General features: G+C 41.7%; 1 protein-coding gene across 1 annotated transcript in view; it reads right to left on the minus strand.

Annotated features, from left to right (window-relative positions):
- The window catches only part of LOC126470396 (titin-like), a 203,864-nt gene that overhangs the window by 106,856 nt on the left and 75,310 nt on the right, over window positions 1–21,698 (minus strand). Inside the window, exon 2 of the mRNA XM_050098239.1 lies at window positions 20,305–20,474. Within this exon, the coding sequence (XP_049954196.1) occupies window positions 20,305–20,474 (170 nt within the window). The remainder of the gene's footprint in view (window positions 1–20,304; window positions 20,475–21,698) is intronic.

Here is a 21,698-nt window from a genome sequence, read left to right on the forward strand (position 1 = left end):
TATTCGCTGATTTCTGAAGTCATTTTTTATCCAGTGTAATATGATAGCCCCTGCCACCGCCCCTGGTCTCCACCGTTCGATAGCTAAGTTAGCATCACCAGTGGAAAATGACACGTTTTGCAATGCAAGATGAAGTTAATACTGTAGCATGGAACTGCTATAATGTTTCAGCGGCTTTGAAAAGTAGTTAGAAATGGCAATCCTCGTTTTTTACCTATACTAATGTGTATTACTACTGTTCACTATACCATTTCATGAAAGTGTGATGTAGTTTGCACTGTGTGACAGCATAAGTTAGTCCTCTCAAGTGCACTTTAAAATGTAGGTTAGGTCGGTAATATCCTGTTTGTTTTGACAAAGAATATAGAGTATTTTTTTATTTCTTTAAACTGTAATACGAAGCTCATCAGCAAGGGCTGCTTAACCTATATTGTATGATAGTAGTGTCAGTAAGTGAACTGCATGTATTTGGAGAAGTAATACAGAAAATTTCGTTGTGGATGTGTTTAACTTGAGAGTTCATTGTGCCTTCCAAAGTGTGGTACAATTATCGAAATATTCTCATCAATAAGAGTCAATCTTATGTATCTCAGTAGTACTAATATGAGAGCCATATGTATTTGTCTCAAATGTTATAGAGCTATTAAATGACAACAGTAGTCTCAACCGTGTTTTGTATTCTAAATGTAAACATATACAGGATGATTCACGAAGATATGCAAATATTAAAAAGTTCATATAAACATAAGTCCGCAAATGTATAGTTGAGTTACGGCTAATAAAAGGTTTTGCCTGAAATTTAGCAACATCACTAATATGAAGCCATCGCAAAACTGTACGAGGTTAAAGTAATGCACGATTCCCATTTACTTTGTTGTTATTGGTCTGGTGAATCTAATGAAACAAGAGCCAGACTAAACATTTGAGGACCTATGTTTATACGAACTTTTTTCTTTAGTTTTACTTGTAGAATAACATATTAAAATATTGTCATATCTTCGTGAATCACCGTGTATAGATAAAAAAATTAAATTTTGGTGGATAGATCGTATTTTCAAAACAGCACACTTTCCTCTCTGTGTAGAACTTGTCCATCACTTTCTTTCATCGTGTTGTAAGTTCACATTTAGTATTCGGAGCATTATCAAGACACATTTGCAGTTTAAGTGATACAACACATTAAAGACCTCGTCAAAATGCACACTGTTTTGAAATTGTAATAGAAGATAAACTTTACAGAAAGAGATGAAATTAACTGATGAGTCAGAATATTAAATGTTATGTAATTTTTATAAATAATACTGGTGTAGAAATACTGAAGGTTACCCCTATTACGTCAGCTTTGGCGCTGTGTGCGTAGATGTGAGATGAAAATTACTGATGAGACAGCACAGTATTTACCTTGAACATTTATTTAGTCAGATCTAAAACAGAGAGACGTGATATTTACTGATGAGACAAGACAGTATTTGAAGTAAACACTTTTAATGAATAATACAGAGGTTGAACGTTACACCATGTCTCTCTCTCTCTCTCTCTCTCTCTCTCTCTCTCTCTCTCTCTCTCTCTCTCTCTCTGTGTGTGTGTGTGTGTGTGTGTGTGTGTGTGTGTGTGTGTGTGTGTGGTGGTTCAAATGGCTCTGAGCACTATGGGACTTAACTGCTACGGTCATCAGTCCCCTAGAACTTAGAACTACTTAAACCTAACTAATCTAAGGACAGCACACAACACCCAGCCATCACGAGGCAGAGAAAATCCCTGACCCCGCCGGGAATCGAACCCGGGAACCCGGGCGTGGGAAGCGAGAACGCTACCGCACGACCACGAGATGCGGGCGTGTGTGGTGGGTGTTACGCATTTTTGATAAATAATACTCTACCCAAAATTTAAATTTTTAATTTTGGAGGGATCCATTACGCCTTACACCAAGTTCGGTGCTGACATCGGACTAAGCTTGTTGACAAATACCACTTAACCTTTTAAGTTCGATCAGCAGAAGTGTGATGTGTATTTTGATGAATAATATACCTTTGAACATGGCGCAAAATTTAGATTGTTCTGATATTTTTCAATGTGTCACAGAATTCAGATCGTTTGATACTTTGGAACAAGGGCATAAATTTACGGAGTTTAGGTGAAGGTTATATATTTTGATAAATAATTCTTGTTGAGGTATTTTTTGACATAGCTAACTAATGACTGCCTGTTTCGTTAGCATTTTTAAATTTCCTGCCTACATGATGTCACTGAAAATGGACGTGGCTTGTGACGTCATGAGGTTGCCGTCACAAATAACGGGGGTGGCTTGTGACGTAATGCATCCAAGCTAAGTGACCACACGTGAAGTTGCCCAGGTTCAATGTTTGTCAAAGCGTTCTGCAAGCCCCATAGCCATTCCACTCATAGGCTTTCCAGACGTAAGAAATATACGAGGACGTGCTGAAAAGTAAAACCTTCGAACTTTTTACGTGAAAACTCTTCAAGATTTTTAAACAATACATTATACATCCGTATCCTTCATTTCTACGTATTTATTTCCCAACATAGTCACCCTGGCGACGAACACATTACTCCCAACGAGAGACCAGTATGTTGACACCGTCACTATAGAATGTTGGATTTTTTTGATGGAGCCGAAACCTTACTTATGCTGGCAGCGCTTCATCACTGTCAAAGTGAAGTCCTCGAAGGTGTTCTTTAAGGTTCCGAAACAGATGAAAATTGGAAGGGGCCAAGTGGAGACTGTATGGAGGATGGTCGATGACAGTGAACCCAAGGCGTCGGATTGTTGCGGGATTCGCAGCGATCGTGTGTGATCTGGCATAACCAGGCTGAACAAGAGGGTGATCCATGTGTGAATGGTTGGAAACTCTATTGTAACACGCTATTTCTCTCGTACTGTCAGTTACGTTTTTGTTCCAAGACGGCCGCCGCGTGAGATCACAAGTATTTTCTACGTCCATTAAATAACTTATTTAAGAAGAAATAGTGTCAAATTTAAATTTTCTTCTTTCGTATACTTTCTGTAGTGTCCGTTCTTGTCACACAACTGAATATTAGAGTCACAGCAGAGCTTGTTCTTGAAAAAACTTCGTGTCATCTGAAGTCCCGATAATCGCGACATAACCCGAAATTTTGCGTGACATGAACGCAAAAAATTGTATTCAAGTTTTCTTGATAGTACAAAATTCATTTAAAAAAGACAGCTACTAGTTTCATCAGTGTATACTGCCGCAATAAAAGTGCAATTAAACGTTTCTAAATCGTATTTAACTAACACATTTCGTACTGTCTACAAGTTAGATATACGCGATCTATTCCTAAATTTTTCGAGTTATAAACGTTTAAAAACCTGACCAAACACGCTTGATATCGTAAATTATCTAAAAGCAAAGTAATCACTAGTTCATTCTTCTGTCATTGTATCTCTAAATCAGTACAAAAACAAGAACAACCGTACATAAGACCTCTGTGTCGTTGTTTGTTTACACACACTCAATTTCGCGTCCTTGACAAATTTAAAACGTTGTTTACACTTAACAAATTCTTTCAAAACTGTCCATGAGTGAGAAATGCGGAAGCTGTTATAGGGTAGTGAGTAGAGGGATTTGTTGCCAATCTTGTGGGAAATATTTTCACTGGGGGGGGGGGGGGGGGTGATACAGTGGGGAGAATGTTGGGAGAACAGAAGAGGCTCTCTCCCGGAACTGCAGAGTATGCAGAAGGAACATTTTGATTGGGGAAAAGGAAAGGAAAATCTGTGCCCTTCAGGCACAGTTTGAGGAAGCAAGGAAGGAACTGATAAGGATCAAGGGAGATAGGGGGGGGGGGGGAGGAGGGTCGTTGGGAATTGGCAACTGGTAGGAGGATAGGAAGAAAGAGAACGCGATCTGACAGTTTTATCACCAACACCAAAAACAAATATCTATACCACTGTCAGAGTTAAGTGGAGAAAAGCCTCAGGTAGAATGAGTAGCAGGAAATGTGCAGCACACTTCAACCGACGCCAAAAAGCCTAGGAATGTAAAAAGTGTTAGGAAGAAGAAAGTGCTGCTGCTAGGTAGTAGCCAGGAGCGAGGTGTAGGCTTTCAATTACAGGAAAGTTTAGGGGCAGTGTAACAGGCCACCAGTACCTTCACGCCAAATGAAGGACTAAGTCATGTGATAGAGGATTTAGGGTCTTTATGTAAGGACTTTACAAAAGAGAACCATGTAGTGATAGTGGGTGGGGTGGGGAAACCGTTTGGACAGGGATGGGGCTTATGACATTGGTGGTGACCTGGACAAGGTAGCTTCCTTGACTCATGGCACCAAAGTACACTTTGTTGACCTGTTCCGGCGTCATGACCGACCACACCTTGATGGAGCTGTGAGGCGAATCAGTGTGGGGTTAGGAATGGCTCTGAGGACAGCCAACTTTGCTCACGTTTCTCTGGTGCCCATCGCGATTATCAACAGATGGTTTCACTAGGCATGGCCTACACCTAAACATGACTGGGAAGGGAAGATTGGTACAACTGATTCATGAAAGTATAGGGGGTGGATCTTGAGCCACACATGGTCAATTACCTGTTGTCATGGGTAGGAAAAGTAGGTCTTTTTGGGATAAATCCAGACACCAGGTTCCCCTGCCTAACGAGTATCTCCACAAGTTTAAAAAATACTCAAACAATCACTCAGAAGACAGATTTTAACACTTCAAATATAACATATAGCACATGTCACAAAGAAAAACAAACCACTGGAAAGAGTAACATGGGGCATTTCACAGACTTAACAATCCCCAATCAAAACATGCAATCAATAAAAAAGAAAATATTTCAAGATTTTAAACATGGCTGCAGCAGCAACTGTTAAAATTCTTCACAATAAAGGATGGCAGCCAAAAACAGTTGCAGGATAGAATTTTTTTTTATTAAAATTCTTGACCAAGGTTTCGGTACATATAAATATACCTTCATCAGAAGTACAACTTCTAAAATTACATCATGCACTGGAGAATAATAAAACAATTATGCCAAAAGGCGTCGTCAGTAATTAAAATATCATCTCCATTTGTACAACATGTGTAATGGGCACAGGATCAAAGCGAACAGTTTAACAATGTTACTTCGCCTATGAACTATTGAGACAATTACCTGTTGTCATGAACTATTGAGACACTAGTGTCTCAATAGTTCATAGGCGAAGTAACATTGTTAAACTGTTCGCTTTGATCCTGTGCCCATTACACATGTTGTACAAATGGAGATGATATTTTAATTACTGACGACGCCTTTTGGCATAATTGTTTTATTATTCTCCAGTGCATGATGTAATTTTAGAAGTTGTACTTCTGATGAAGGTATATTTATATGTACCGAAACCTTGGTCAAGAATTTTAATAAAAAAAAAATTCTATCCTGCAACTGTTTTTGGCTGCCATCCTTTATTGTGAAAAAAGAAAATACAACTATTAGAAGTTGAGCCCCAATCTTTGAACCGTACAGTAATCTGGTTACTGAGCACTGGTGTAGAGACACATAAATCCAACATGTAGTATAATCAGTGCGTGAAAGGGCAAACTCTTACTGCAGAACTGCTTCAAGGGGTGGAGGATCATGCATTTATATTAGAAAAGGAACACAGTTCAAATTAAGACATGACCTCAGTACAGCAAGTGAAGACAAACACTTCGAAATACCAGCTACTGAATTAACAGGGCTTGGTATCACCAAGACATTAATCATTTTGTGTGTGTATAGATCTCCCAGTAGTAATGTGGACACTTTTTTCAATAAATTAACAGAAGTTCTAGATAAAGTCTCAAGTACAAAGGTCAACATAATTCTGTGTGGGGACATCAACACTAATATCATAAATGAATCCAGCAGCACCCTTATAAATATCCTTCAAAGTTTTGGCATGTCCCTTTTGGTCAATAGTGCAGCAAGGGTTACTACAATGACTGCATCAGTAACTGACCATGTAGCCACAAATGTGGACAGGGAAAAATGTAATGTAGCTGTAAAATATCTCGTACTATCAACCATCTCTGTCAAATAACAACAATAAAATCAGGCATTGAATCCTTCCATACACTACAAGCCTACAAACGACATCTATCAGCAATCAAAATAAAATATTTTTCAAAAGAACTATCAAAACAAAGCTGGGATGAAAAGTTTAAGGAAACTAATGTGAATATAAAATTCTCTAAATTCTACACATTATTTAAACTGAACTTTGAAAATGCATTTCCAAAAGTATGTACGTCTGTATCAACATCTCACAAAAACAGATGGATAAGAGCAGGTATTAAGAAGTCCTCCCAAACACTTAAATACCTCAGTTCCATGGAAAAGAGTTGCAATGAACCAGAATTCTTAAATTTCTATCATAGATACAAAAAGATCTATAGGAAGGTGCTAATTGCTGCAAAAAGTCATTTAATGACAAAATAATATACAATGCAAAGAATAAAAATAAAGCAGTTTGTGATGTTAGAAAGAAAGAAACAGGGAGAGGAATACAAATGCAGAATAACATACTGCTAAGGGAGGGGTGTAAGGTAATAAATGATCCACAACACTTAGCAAACTATGTAAATGAGCATTTACATAGGAGTTACAGCAAAAATTCCCCAAAACAAATATAACACCTGTAAATAATGTTGCACTAAATACAATGATGTTACTTACAACCACAGAGAATGAAGTCAATAAAACTGTTAAAAACCTAAAAAAATAAAATGTCAGAAGGCTTAGATGAAGTACCAATGTGTGTACTGAAACAATGAATAGAGATTATACAAGGCCCCTTAACAAATATAATAACTGACTCATTCACATCAGAGATATTTCCAGAGTAGTTAAAACAGGTAAGAGTTGTACCTTTGCTTAAGAAAGGTAATGCAGAAAGTATAGAAAATTACTGGCCCATTTCCCTGCCGTCACCACTCTCAAAAATAATAGAAGCAATTATGAAAGACAGATTAATGAATTACCAGAATAAAAATAATCTTTTTAGTGAATCACAGTTTGGTTTCCGAAGTGCCAAAAAAAACGGAGTCAGCCATAGCAGAATTCACAAAAGTTGTACTTGATGCTTTTGATAAATACGAGTGTGTCACAGGCATATTTTTAGATCTTTTTAAGGCCATCGACCACAAGATTCTATTAAATAAATTAGAAGCATTAGGAATAAGAGGGGTAGCTAATGACTGGTTTTGATCATATCTAGCAAGACAGGGTTCAAAGAGTAGAGATAACACATACTTAAAATAGATCTAAACATTTAGTAAAACACTTATAGAACCAAAATACATAAATATAGGGGTTCTGCAACGTAGCATATTACGAATAACACTATTCCCGATATACATCTATGACTTTTCCAGTAGTGTTACTCTTGGTGAATAAATTCTCTTCACTGATGACAGCACTATTATAGTCACTGAGAAAACAAGAGAACTCCTTGCAAAGAAAGCAAATGAAACTCTCAAGGAAGTTTATGACTGGTCAATAAGCAATAAAGTGACTTTGAATGTAAAGAAAACTTATGCCATGAATTTCAGTTTGAAGAGGAAAAAGACAGTATTAAATTAAACGTTGATGGTACCTGTATAGACTGTGTAACAAATGCAAGATTTCTAGGAATGAATATTGATTCTCAGTTGAAGTGGTGTGAACACACAAAGGTACTTGCAAACAGAATGTCATCGGCACTTTATGCCCTTAGAATCCTATCATCAGTGTGTAACATGCAGTGTCTTTTAGTTACATGCTATTAATATGTACACTCAATTCTTAGCTACTGCATACTGTTTTGGGGACAAATGCACAAAATATGAACACAATTTTCAAACTCCAGAAAAGAGCCATAACAATAATAACCAGAAATAGCAGTCGAGCTCATTGTAAAGATCTGTTAAAAAAACTGGGGATTTTAACTGCTCCGTGTGAATACATTTACCAGCTAGTTGTACACATCAAAAATAACATTGGTAATTACTGCACAAACAGCTCTGTCCATAACCATGGAACAAGAGCTAGACTCAACTTACATTTACCAAGAAAAAATAAACTCAAAACTTACTTACCCCCAAGCTATGCATGGAACAATACTAACACCTCTTCCTCTTCCTCAGCTCAACATCTCACTCATTATAGAGATATGTTGACTCAGTTTCTCAAGATAGCAAAGGGGAAGTTGCGATACAGAAAATGTCCCAGAGATCACCAGTGTTTGTGTGTAGTGAGTGAAGTGTTATGAAACAATGTGTGTAGTATAGTGTATGCAGTGACTGATAGTGAGATATGAGTGAACAGCGTGGCATTACATTATTTAATAAGTTATTTGTAAAAAAAAGTATTGTATACCAGGAGTAAAGCTAATGATTGTCTCTAACTAGAAGTCTGTAAATGTATGTGCATACGAATTAGCTTATTTTAAATTGGTCTAAACTTGTAAATACTTTGACATGTCCTATATCCTTGTAAAAGGAGATCTATGGATGAATAGAGCTGCTGCTGCTGCTACTGCTGCTACTACTACTACTAGTACTACACACTGGCGTGTTACACGTTGCAGTTCGGAGCCCTCTAGCGGCAGAGGGTTGCAACTTTGCAGCTTGCGTCAGCAAAACGGGAAAGTCGACCCAGTAATATGCACGACATGTAATACGGGAACCGATGTTGAGAACAGAATAAAAAGTTCGGAGGCATTACTTTTCAGTACGCCCCGCATACCTATAAGTGATGCTTGTGCAGGAAAACATGTTTTATTGCTGCTTCCATGAGGACTAGATTATTATATTTCCGGAACCCACACTGGAAGCGAGTAGGGAGCCGTTTGAATTTTACGATCCAGAGAAGGCGGTGATCGACCGTCCTTTCCTAGGTCTTTCCCAAGTCCAGTTGGGGCAACATTTTGATAACCACTAGGTGTGTACGTTCATTCGCAGGTTTTAAACGTAAAATTAAAATTGCTTCTCATTAGGAGTATGAAAAGCTTCCTGATTCCCAAACGAAGTTAAAAAGGGTGAGGAGTGTTTCCTTGCTTCTTTTGTGAGGTGTCGTAACACGCTTTGTTGGACCCAACGGTTACCAAGAGTCATGTCATAAGCCGTAGACAACGAATAACCCAGCTCTCACATGGAACGGGATAAGTGTAAAATTCACCTTTGGTGGAATTGAAATCCTAGCTGGCCTTATCAGCGACCATTCCGTAGGGTTGGAAAGCTAGACCCTGACTGGCGGCAGTGGTAACTCCTGCTAAATACCCCGCCACTGTCTGGGCAATGTCTTGCCCGTTGGTCTGAAGACTTCAGTTCTGGATTACAATATACATTGGGCACCTTCTACCTCTCCCAGAAATCCTCCTGACTGTCTCCCATAGGACTAAATTTTGACAAACGCTTAATGGTGGTCTGGAACTGCTGCCACGATCTCTTCTTGCTCTCTCTAATAATTCGGTGACATTTCGCCCTCGCCACCCGAAAGGCTGTGAGGTCCTACGCAGTTGGCCAGCACTTGAGCTGATGCTGTGCCGCCCGCTGGTCCTGATTGTATCAGAATTTGTCGTATCATCAAGGGACTGGATGCTTTGGTGTCTTGGTACACCATTTTGGTAATTTGATGGGCCCATCCCTGGACGCGATCACGGTGTTCAAACAAAGTAAGTTGACTCCAAAACGTCCGGTTTGCCTTACTTACCAGCCATAGTGGTGGCTTTCTTTTGGCCACCACTTGGTCTGCAGGTAGAAAGATCGGGAAATTATCACTTGAGCGCAAGTCATCGACGAATTTCCATTGAGCGGTATGTGTGAAGCCTGACAGCATACTGAGATCTTTAGCAAATGAACTACCCTGTTCCAGTGCTAAAGTTGAAACATATTGGCCATCCACGCCAACTTGTTTCAAAATTGCAGTAGCACGCTGCTCGCCGGTCCTCGGTTTTCTGCCAAAGTAGAACATTTCTGGAAGGCTGCACTGCCTATCTTGCATGCACATTTTCTCCGTGTTTCTGCAGTTGGAATCCCTCAAAGAGCTCAATTATTTTGTCCTGTGAGAGCCAACCAGAGAGCCAGTGAGAATTTTAGTTATAGTGTGTACATGGTCTGCCGGAAGAGCTCTATTTTAAGTTTTGGTATTGTATGGAAGGTGGACTGCAGATTCTCCACGCTGATACATTTATCTGCATGATATCGCTACATGCCCTTGGGTTAATCGCGTTTTTCACTCGAGCTTAACTGATGCTTTATTTTATGGAATATTTTAAGCTCCATATAAGAAGAGGTTCATTATACGAAGCATTCACTAGATATGCAGAATTTCATGTCAAGACTAGTCGATTATTTTCCTTCAGAAACACATCTATGAAACCTTTGTTGCGTTAGCGGATAGTTTTACAGTTTGTCATTAAAATCTTTCGAGTCAGATAGCATTATCACAGGGTCTTGCCTGAAAATACGCCATGAACTAGTTTAGAGTTAGTTCAAATTTCTACTGGGCACCTAATTAAAGTTAAAAGACAACGGTTTGTGTGTGTGTGTGTGAGAGAGAGAGAGAGAGAGAGAGAGAGAGAGAGAGAGAGAGAACTGAAAGTTATAGTTCTTCCACGTCTGTCCTGAAACCATGTCCCACTGTAGGAGGAGAGCCATACTAGCGGTGAGGTCTTTCTATATTTGCCATTGTCGTTTCTCCTTAGTGGGAAGTTTGAATCGGGGGCGGGGGGGGGGGGGGGGGGGAGTGTTAGTTGAGGGACTCGCCGGTTCCGTAAGGTATATATCGACATCCATCGATCGACAATACGACCACCATCTGATGTATCAGACAGGACCAAGGTCACATGGTCCGATGGTTTCAGACCTGATCGTTTTGGCTTTTTGTTTTTCATCCTCAGATTTGATTTTGGGGAAGGTGGTAACGCTGTTATAAAAGAAAAAGATTGGTTCTTTTCCTGTCAGTTACATATCGCACTACCTTCGCGATATAATTTCAACCGAAGATTTCACACACATGCTACGAGAAGTGTATTCCCTTTTCAACTCTCCAAATTGGGTATCAGCATCCTTATGACCAAAATTTCACTGTAGATAGTAAAGCATGCGATGACAACTGCAGAGAGGTACCTAATGACACAGAAATGTATGTCATTATTTCCCAAAATGAAAATTGACTCCTTTTTTAACAGATTTGTGATTCAAGTTCAAGCATTCATTATTATACATGGTCCATTCACATTTACGTGACCATCGGCCATGTTCGACGTCAAAGTACAATAACCACTCACAGACGGCAGGTGTCAGTATTAGCAGTGGAGGTTACACAAAGCGTGTCAGGGGGACGCGGAAAACCGTGCAGTCGTTGTTACAATGCGGAAACGGAGGAATTTATCTGAAGCTCAAATGGGGATGACCATTGGTATACGGGCCAAGGGTGGAAGTATATCGAAAACGGCTTTTGGGGAAGGTGGTAACGCTGTTATAAAAGAAAAAGATTGGTTCTTTTCCTGTCAGTTACATATCGCACTACCTTCGCGATATAATTTCAACCGAAGATTTCACACACATGCTACGAGAAGTGTATTCCCTTTTCAACTCTCCAAATTGGGTATCAGCATCCTTATGACCAAAATTTCACTGTAGATAGTAAAGCATGCGATGACAACTGCAGAGAGGTACCTAATGACACAGAAATGTATGTCATTATTTCCCAAAATGAAAATTGACTCCTTTTTTAACAGATTTGTGATTCAAGTTCAAGCATTCATTATTATACATGGTCCATTCACATTTACGTGACCATCGGCCATGTTCGACGTCAAAGTACAATAACCACTCACAGACGGCAGGTGTCAGTATTAGCAGTGGAGGTTACACAAAGCGTGTCAGGGGGACGCGGAAAACCGTGCAGTCGTTGTTACAATGCGGAAACGGAGGAATTTATCTGAAGCTCAAATGGGGATGACCATTGGTATACGGGCCAAGGGTGGAAGTATATCGAAAACGGCTAAGTTTGTAAACTGTTTGCCTTCTGCCATGGTTAAAGTATACTGTGCTTGGCACAATGGCGGTATCCGAAACCGCCGCTGAGGCAACGGTGGTGCAGCATGGGCCATAGATCACAGGGGTGAAAGACAGAGATGTGTGCAGGCGATAGACCAGAGAACAAAGGCGCTACCAACTGTGTCTCCTCAACGACCATGCAGCGGACGTTACTGCTTGCTGGCCGCCGCAGTGGGCACCTGGTCCATGCACCCATGCTGACTGCTGCTCATTGGCGACGAAGGCTGGAATTTGAACGCCAATACCACAGCTGGACGTCCACTAAGTGGCGAAATGTGGCCTTTTCAGATGAATCACCTTTTATGCTCTATCTGTTAGATGGCCGTTGGATCGTCGGAAGGGTCTAAGCCAGAGAAGGGAGCGTTATGGTCCAGGGAATGTTTTCGTGACATCCTTGGGTGATCTCGTCATTCTCGAGAGCAGCATCTATCGACACAAGTATGCATCTATCCTCGGGGACCATGTCCACGTCCATGTCCACATCCACACGCAGTTTGTTTTTCCTTAGCATGATGGCATCTACCATCAGGACAGTGCTATGTGCCACACAGGTAGCAGTGTATGGGTATGGCTCAGAGAGCACCAGGATGTGTCTACCACACTTCCCTGTCCACCGAACTCCACGGATTAAAACCCAATTGAAAAAAAGTGTGACCACTAAGACTGGGTTGTTCGCGCCATGTATCCTCAACCGAGAAACCTAGCAAATCTGGCCACGGCACTGGATTCGACGTGGCTCCACATACCTGTCGGTACCTTCCAGAACCTCACTAGTTCTCTTCCTGCACGTCTCGCAGCAGTCCACACAGGAAAAGGTGATTATTCAGGCTGTTAAAAGAGGATCACATTAATGTGACTTCACAGTGTAGAAGCATGGGCCATATTTAAATATCACAGTTAGTCTGATATACCAGGTATGTACAAAGTCATCTGAGACTGACTAAGGAAATCTGAGAACATGGTAAATGTTACCTGCTAAACACCTATTACAACACTACTATCAAAATTAGCTACAGCACGCACTATACAGTAAATTATCTCAAAATTCCATATGACAGTGTGGAGACATTGATATTGCTACATTAGGGAATGATTAGGAACTGTACATTGACCAACAAAATACCAGTAAGGAAAATTCTTAACATCACTGGGTTTTGAATAGGATACTTGTATTTCAAGTACCTGAGCAAGATGACTAGATGGGGATATTTCAGGGAATTTCAGCTAAATCTTTCAGATTCTCTCCCAGCATAACTTTATCAATGCCTACGTGCCAACAAAGCCTATCATTCACGGCAGAGGCAGTTGAATGCAGTTGCTGAATTCAACATCACGCCACTTTTCTAGACTCTTTGGTGAACAGACTGGCGTATCCACACCACCGTTTCAACCAACAAACAACGTGGAAGGCGAGTCACGTACGTGGCCGCTGGAGGCTCTTGGAGGGCAGGGCACATCTGCTTCGCTCTCTGGGTTTCCAGATTTGAGGATGAGCAGAAGTTCTCTTATACTACAAACTTCAGCCAGGGCAGATGGCTTAATAGAGCTTAATTCATCAGGATCATTAGATGTATATGGATCAAAACATTGTCGCACTAGTGTTTACACCAGCGGTGATTACTCTTTTACACTGGAATGTACTCACATAAGTTACAGTACAGTTCTGTCTTAAGATAATTCTGAACGCTGCTGAAGCCATCCTTTCATTCTTCTTCTAGAAAAGGAGGGTAATGTAGGCTAAAGCCTGCTGGCAGTCCAGATTTTGTTACCTCATTTTTACATCCATAATTTTGAGGCCCTAGATCTATTCACTGGGACCAGCCACACGAATGTGAACCGCTACCTCAACAGTTTTCTGTTACATTGATTTCTTCGACCAAACTCCTAGACTGACCGTCGAACTCTACCTCCGCCCCCAGAGCAACCTCTCTTTGTGTTCTGTCACTGAGAATAAATCCCAAGTTTTCTTTAGTTAACTCTGTTAGTCTGCTACCTACACTCTTGAATAGTGTTTTCTACAGACTGATGAAAAGCTTAAACTAAAATTGAATTACGTGTAGAAAGTTCTTTATTAGATGTATTCAACCATTTTATTACACCGAGCGAGGTGGTGTAGCGGTTAGCACATCGAACTTGCATTCGGGAGGACGACGGTTCAATCCCGCGTCCGGCCATCCTGATTTAGGTTTTCCATGATTTCCCTAAATCGCTTGAGACAATTTCTGGGATGATTTCTTTGTAATGGCACAGCCGACAGCCTTCCCCATCCTTCCCTAATCCCCTCCCCCAAATCAGCCAACCAGCCGTTTTCTTACACAAAAGTTGTGTTATTTAAATGGATCTTATGTTGAAAACAGACAATTTATTTTTGACAAGTGGATTACTAGAGCTTAATTGATATCCATGGATCAAAAAATTTTCTTACTAGTGTTTACACTAGCTGCGATTATTATTTTACACCGGAATGTACCCAAGCGAGATACAATACAGTTCTTTCGTAAGATAGTTCTTTGAATTTTAACCCCCACCTTCAGGTGAAGTCTCAGCTCCATGAACACACTGAGAATATGTGAAGCGTTATAAGGCACTACTTCATGATGAACACACTAAACAGATTCAGGAGGATGTATGGTGCTGTAGTTAATTGGAGATGAAAAAGCCTGCCCAGGATAGAGTAGGAGTAGCGTGGGGATCTGCATCAAACCAGTCTCTGGATTGAAGACCACAACAACAACTTTATTTTCGAAAGTGTAGCTGGTGTGAATTAGGATAAATTTTTGTGCTTATCCCTTAGCAATTGTGTAACCCGTAAATTAGTTAGAAGGACTGTTAAGTATTTGTATTATTTGTTTCTGTACTGCTGTCCATGGGAGATAAGGCCTAGTTCTGAAACTTTCCAGTAGCACAGTTTCTTATACTCCCAAGGCAGTGAGGTTACCCATTGTCTATTCTGCCGATTTTGAGAAGACAGTCCCCTTGGGCACTACCTGACTGTTTTGAGTCCACTTCTGTCTACTTCTTACTCTCTACTAAGCTACTATTCTTTCTTTCTTTATTTCTGCCGTTGGGAGTGAGTTTTTCTTTTATACATGGGCAGTATCTATTTTTACCTCCCTACTAATTTTATCGTTTAGAATCTGTGCAGGGAGTAACGTTTACTTGTTTTGTTTCTCTAATTTGGGCAATTGTAAGTTGTCAAGTGTAAAATGATTGGTCCATTTTAAATACCTTCCTAGAAGTTACATGTGATAGCACATGAAGCACAGAAGTGCGTTTAGCTTCTGCGTATAACAAGAACTGTGTTAGTGGAAATTATGTTTAAATTTTGTATATGGTAATACAAGTATCAGCGAATTCGAGTTTGTGTTTATCAGTAGCTTTGAAGTTAGCGGTTATTTGCAGTGTGAACATCCACCAGATTAAGATCTAATTGCAACACTTGCTATTCATAAACACAGTAAAGATTAGTCCATTTTTGAAATGTTTGATTTAACAGGAAATTTTTGTGACAGTTATTTGACAGATGTTGACAATATAACCAGATGCTACACTCCTGGAAATTGAAATAAGAACACCGTGAATTCATTGTCCCAGGAAGGGGAAAATTGACACATTCCTGGGGTCAGATGCATCACATGATCACACTGACAGAACCACAGGCACATAGACACAGGCAACAGAGCATGCACAATGTCGGCAATAGTACAGTGTATATCCACCTTTCGCAGCAATGCAGGCTGCTATTCTCCCATGGAGACGATCGTAGAGATACTGGATGTAGTCCTGTGGAACGACTTGCCATGCCATTTCCACCTGGCGCCTCAGCTAGACCAGCGTTCGTGCTGGACGTGCAGACCGCGTGAGACGACGCTTCATCCAGTCCCAAACATGCTCAATGGGGGACAGATCCGGAGATCTTGCTGGCCAGGGTAGTTGACTTACACCTTCTAGAGCACGTTGGGTGGCACGGGATACATGCGGACGTGCATTGTCCTGTTGGAACAGCAAGTTCCCTTGCCGGTCTAGGAATGGTAAAACGATGGGTTCGATGACGGTTTGGATGTACCGTGCACTATTCAGTGTCCCCTCGACGATCACCAGTGGTGTACGGCCAGTGTAGGAGATCGCTCCCCACACCATGATGCCGGGTGTTGGCCCTGTGTGCCTCGGTCGTATGCAGTCCTGATTGTGGCGCTCACCTGCACGGCGCCAAACACGCATACGACCATCATTGGCACCAAGGCAGAAGCGACTCTCATCGCTGAAGACGACACGTCTCCATTCGTCCCTCCATTCACGCCTGTCGCGACACCACTGGGGGCGGGCTGCACGATGTTGGGGCGTGAGTGGAAGACGGCCTAACGGTGTGAGGGACCGTAGCCCAGCTTCATGGAGACGGTTGCGAATGGTCCTCGCCGATACCCCAGGAGCAACAGTGTCCCTAATTTGCTGGGAAGTGGCGGTGCGGTCCCCTACGGCACTGCGTAGGATCCTACGGTCTTGGCGTGCATCCTTGCGTCGCTGCGGTCCGGTCCCAGGTCGACGGGCACGTGCACCTTCCGCCGACCACTGGCGACAACATCGATGTACTGTGGAGACCTCACGCCCCACGTGTTGAGCAATTCGGCGGTACGTCCACCCGGCCTCCCGCATGCCCACTATACGCCCTCGCTCAAAGTCCGTCAACTGCACATACGGTTCACGTCCACGCTGTCGCGGCATGCTACCAGTGTTAAAGACTGCGATGGAGCTCCGTATGCCACGGCAAACTGGCTGACACTGACGGCGGCAGTGCACAAATGCTGCGCAGCTAGCGCCATTCGACGGCCAACACCGCGGTTCCTGGTGTGTCCGCTGTGCCGTGCGTGTGATCATTGCTTGTACAGCCCTCTCGCTGTGTCCGGAGCAAGTATGGTGGGTCTGACACACCGGTGTCAATGTGTTCTTTTTTCCATTTCCAGGAGTATATTTTCTCTCAATAACGCCACAGAAAATCAATTGTAACAGAGGCTTCCTCTGTAGGTCCCCTATCTGGCCAACGCATCTGCCAAAAGTGCCTCTGGCGCTCTTTTGTGGACACTGTAAGCCACCACTACTTACGGAACAGGGAGGATGTACAGGGTGACCAGTCAGTTGGGAATATTTTAGGGAATTGGTTTAAAAAATGTTTGTTTAAACCTCTCCTGTGGAGTCCTTAAAACACTCTCTCAGTATAATTTCACCAATGCTTACGTGCCATCCCAACCTTCCTTTAAGGAAAGAGGTAGTTCAGTCCAGTATGATGATTTCAACATCACGCCACTTTTCGGCAGCTCTGCTGAACAGACTGACATACCCACGACACCATTTTAACCAATGGGAACGTGAGAGATGAGTCACATGTGTGGTCGCTGGAAGGTGTTGAGGGAAAGGCGCTGTTGCTTCTTCCATCTTTGAGGCCGAGCAGAAGCTTTCTTGTACTCCAGACTTCAGCCAGAGTGGCTGTGTTCACGGGACCAGCCACTATCCATATGAACGTGAACCACCACCTTTCCCATTTCATATTCTCTACATTTCTTTGACCGAGCTCCTAGACCAGCAGTCAACATGAACCTCTACCCCCAATTCGAGTCCTTTCTGTATTCTGTCACTGAGAAAATATCCTAATTTAATTAACTCTTTTATTTCATTGCCTCCCTTCGATGCTCACTCCTTCCACTCAGAATCCTGTACATACTATTACAGCACTCTATTTTAATGATAATTAATGGACAAATGATTCTGAATCACACAGAAATAATTATCTAATGGCTACCATCAAGAATTTTTTAAACGACAGGAAGGATGCAACTACTTACTTTCAAGAGGCGAATTCCAAATACTTGTCAAAAGACACGCTTAAAAGTGGGAAACAACTATATGCGGCTCTCGGAACTTATATCTTTCTTCCTCAGAAAAGAAAGAAATATTGAGTAAGAAAGGTGGGAATGGAGGGGAAAGTCACTCAAACGCAAAGTTGAGGAGGACCAACTTGTGGTCGTCCGGAGTGGCCAAGCGGTTCTAGGCGCTTCAGTCTGGAACCATGCGACCGCTACGGTCGCAGGTTCGAATCCTGCCTCGGGCATAGATGTGTGATGTCCTTAGGTTAGTTAGGTTTAAGTAGTTCTAAGTTCTAGAAGACTGATGACCTCAGCTGTTAAGTCCCATAGAGCTCAGAGCCATTTGAACCATTTTTGAACCAACTTGTGGCAAGGTCAAGGGGAAACGCAGATGAAGAGGAAGGCATCAGGGAGAGTAGAAGATCAAAGATAGCACATTAGTTAGCACTGTTTCAACTTCAGTCTAGAAGGACCATTGATCTTGTCCACAATAGCGTCTGGCTAGCCTTCTGCTGGCACCCTTCGATGAATACAGCTCCCATTTCCAAAAAACTCAGAATCATCCTGCCACTGTCTTCCAGTATCACCCAGGACTGTAGCATCTCAGTGTACTATGTCACCAAGGCTACGATTTTCTCAGGTCAAAGCCGAAACGAGATAATCCTTATCTGATATGCTTCCCACACCACCCACTGTTGTCTTCTATCGCTCTCCTACTGCCAAACCATTGGTAATTCCCACAACACCAAGTGCACAGTAACAAGACAAACTACACATGTTGATTAAAAGTAGCCATCACACCGAAGACTGTTTTGAATACCACAGTGCTTTAATAGGCACAGTACTGTTGGAGATAGTGCGCTGTTGCCTTCCTCTACATGTTGTTTATCAGCGTTTTTAGGAGTTACCACCAGTAACTTGGTTGATAGTGTGAGCTGTCACACAAGAATTGTCCCTATGTGGGACATCCAGTCCTTAGTTACTAACATGCGTTACAGTGTGACTCAAGGGATTTGAGTGCCCGCTACAAAACACAGGCCATTTGGAACCCAGTCCCTGAAATCCTGAGCTGGAAACTTGCTCTCCAACGTATCCTCGTCTCGCACCTGCCACACTTCCGGATTTAACGTCTCGTAAAAACATCCCCTTTTCTCCCCACCTTGGAAGAATTTCACTCTTTATTCAATTATTTAAACCTTTAATTTCAAAAGTTTTTATCTTCCTCAACCTGTCCCCTACCATCGTTTCTCTCTCTCTCGTTTTTTTCCTTATACTCCTTTTCTGCATTTCTCCTAGTTCTTAGTTGCACTGATTTTCTTCCTCTTTAATCCACCTTTATTTCTCACCCTCTGATGGCATCACTGGACTGAATCTAGCGCAATGTTTACCAATGTAGTGTCTTTGAATTCTATCTCTAACGCCTTCCCCTCCATCCGTGCCATCAATCTTGCTAGAAACAAGTAGGTCACTCTCCAGCTGGGATCTGCGTGACGTGCCTGTACTTTCCAATCATCCAAAAAATATCCATTTTCCTTCCATAGGAAGCAACGAACTAGTTCCAAAAGTTGAGTATATTTTCTCTACTTTTAAGCATATCTGTCTGAATATTTGGAATTTTGTGTCCTGATGGTAAGTTGTAGTCAGCTTTTTTATCTGTTGCTATTTTACAGTCCTATTTAAATTTATCTTTTCATTGCATCATCCAAATTCTACACAGATGTGAATGCAAATGATGCCACCTGGAACAATGACTGTAAGAGGGGTTTCGAATCCACCATGGAAAAAGAAACTACTCTGATTTTACAAGTCTGTATCATTGTAAACGTTAAACAAAAAAATAAATAAAAGTTAGCAAGAGATTACCTGTGGAATAACCTAACATGTGTCTCTCTTTGAATATGTGCTATAGTTTTTGATGCCAAAATTGCCAACTCTTATTTGTTAGCCAAAATATTTCACTGAGATCGCATTTCTCTATTAATGACATGTGCAAACTTGTACGGACGTACTTGGAGAAAGTAGTGTCAAAAACGGAAAGTAGTAAACTTTGGTCTAGATTCTTGGAGACAACTGTATGTAAGTTATACTCACAAGGATAATTTCTGGTGATGTGCCCAATTTTTTGAAATGTTACATTTTATTATATATTGGGAGAATTTCAGTTATTCGTGAAGCTCGCGATGAATTTGCCCATAAAAGACGATGAATTTGTCCATAAAAGACGATGAATTTGTCCATAAAAGACGATCAGATGCAGTGACGTAGCAGTTCAGTGTGTATACGACCCAGATAACTGAATGACTGTGCTACAAGCTGCGAGTCTTTCAAATAGCACTTTGTGGCTTGATATGCCTGTGTGTGAACCTTCAGGAGGATTTGAAACACAATAAGTCTTACCTTGCCAAAGCTGCCTTTGCCCAAAACTTTGAGGAACTGGAAGTCCTCAGCCGCGTATTTCCGAAAGCGTGGTATGGACGTCGCAGGTGGCTTCGGTCCGTCCTCCAGCGACAGTGCGGGGTTGTTGGCCAGAGGGGAACTGCCGTCGCGCTCACTGGCCACCGATGGCACTGTGGATCGAAACACAGATCTGTAGATTGCATTACAATATATCACATGCCAAGCAAAGAACTGTATCAGTAATGTATTAATGCCTGGTTCATTGAAATGTCACAAATATTAACAGATGAATCATATTTCAAAATGGCACATAAGTTCTTAGGCTAGTTGACAGCATGTTGTTGACCAGAGGTACCCAACACTTCTTCAGACTATGTGGCAGTGTAGCTGAAAATGTGTTCAGCCAGCGAAACGAAGCCACGAGAAAACGAAGCCACATTAAGAGTATAACGATATAGAAGTAAATTGTTTAGCTAAAATCACACCACATGACAATTTTCTCATGTAATGAACCACACAACGCTATGAATTTGTAGACTGTCATTAGATAGGACTGTATACTTTAAACAGATGCTCAACAATACATAAAATTCGAAATGAAAATTTGCCTTGCGTCACAAATGCATTTTATTTAGTTCGTACCAAACTTAGTGAAAAGTGAAGCAGTTTTAGGAAGGAAGGAATATTAGTATGTACCGTTCTGGCGACGACGAGGTCATTAGAGGCGGAACACAGGCTCTGACTGCGAGAAGAAATCTGTCGTGCCCTTTCAAAGGAGCCAATGCTTTTGGTGAATCACGGAAAACCAAAAACTGGATGACTGGACTAGGATTTAAACCGTCATCCACCTGAGTAGGAATCAAGTTTCTTAAAGCAAGGTTCAAGTTCGATATGAAGGTCATCACAAACTGTGCATTAGCTCAGATGGGCAGGATTGGGGAACGAAATCAGCTGTGGCCGTCTTTCAGTAATCATCCTGGCCAGCAACTTAAGAAACATAGGGAAACTGCAGGCAACCTAAATGAAGAGCGACACCTGGTTGGTACGTATTTCGAAACGTACTGCTTTATTTAGGTGCAGCATGAGAATATTAAGAGCCTTAGTTATATGTATTCTGTTGGTTAACATATTTGGGTATGAAACTTCCTGGCAGATTAAAACTGTGCGCCCGACCGAGACTCGAACTCGGGACCTTTGCCTTTCGCGGGCAAGTGCTCTGCCATCTGAGCTACCGAAGCACGACTCACTCCCGGTACTCACAGCTTTACTTCTGCCAGTATCTCGTCTCCTACCTTCCAAACTTTACAGAAGCTCTCCTGCGAACCATGTAGAACTAGCACTCCTGAAAGAAAGGATATTGCGGAGACATGGCTTAGCCACAGCATGGGGGATGT

The sequence above is a fragment of the Schistocerca serialis genome, chromosome 3 (assembly GCF_023864345.2).
Source record: "Schistocerca serialis cubense isolate TAMUIC-IGC-003099 chromosome 3, iqSchSeri2.2, whole genome shotgun sequence".
Classification (NCBI taxonomy): Eukaryota; Metazoa; Arthropoda; class Insecta; order Orthoptera; family Acrididae; genus Schistocerca; species Schistocerca serialis.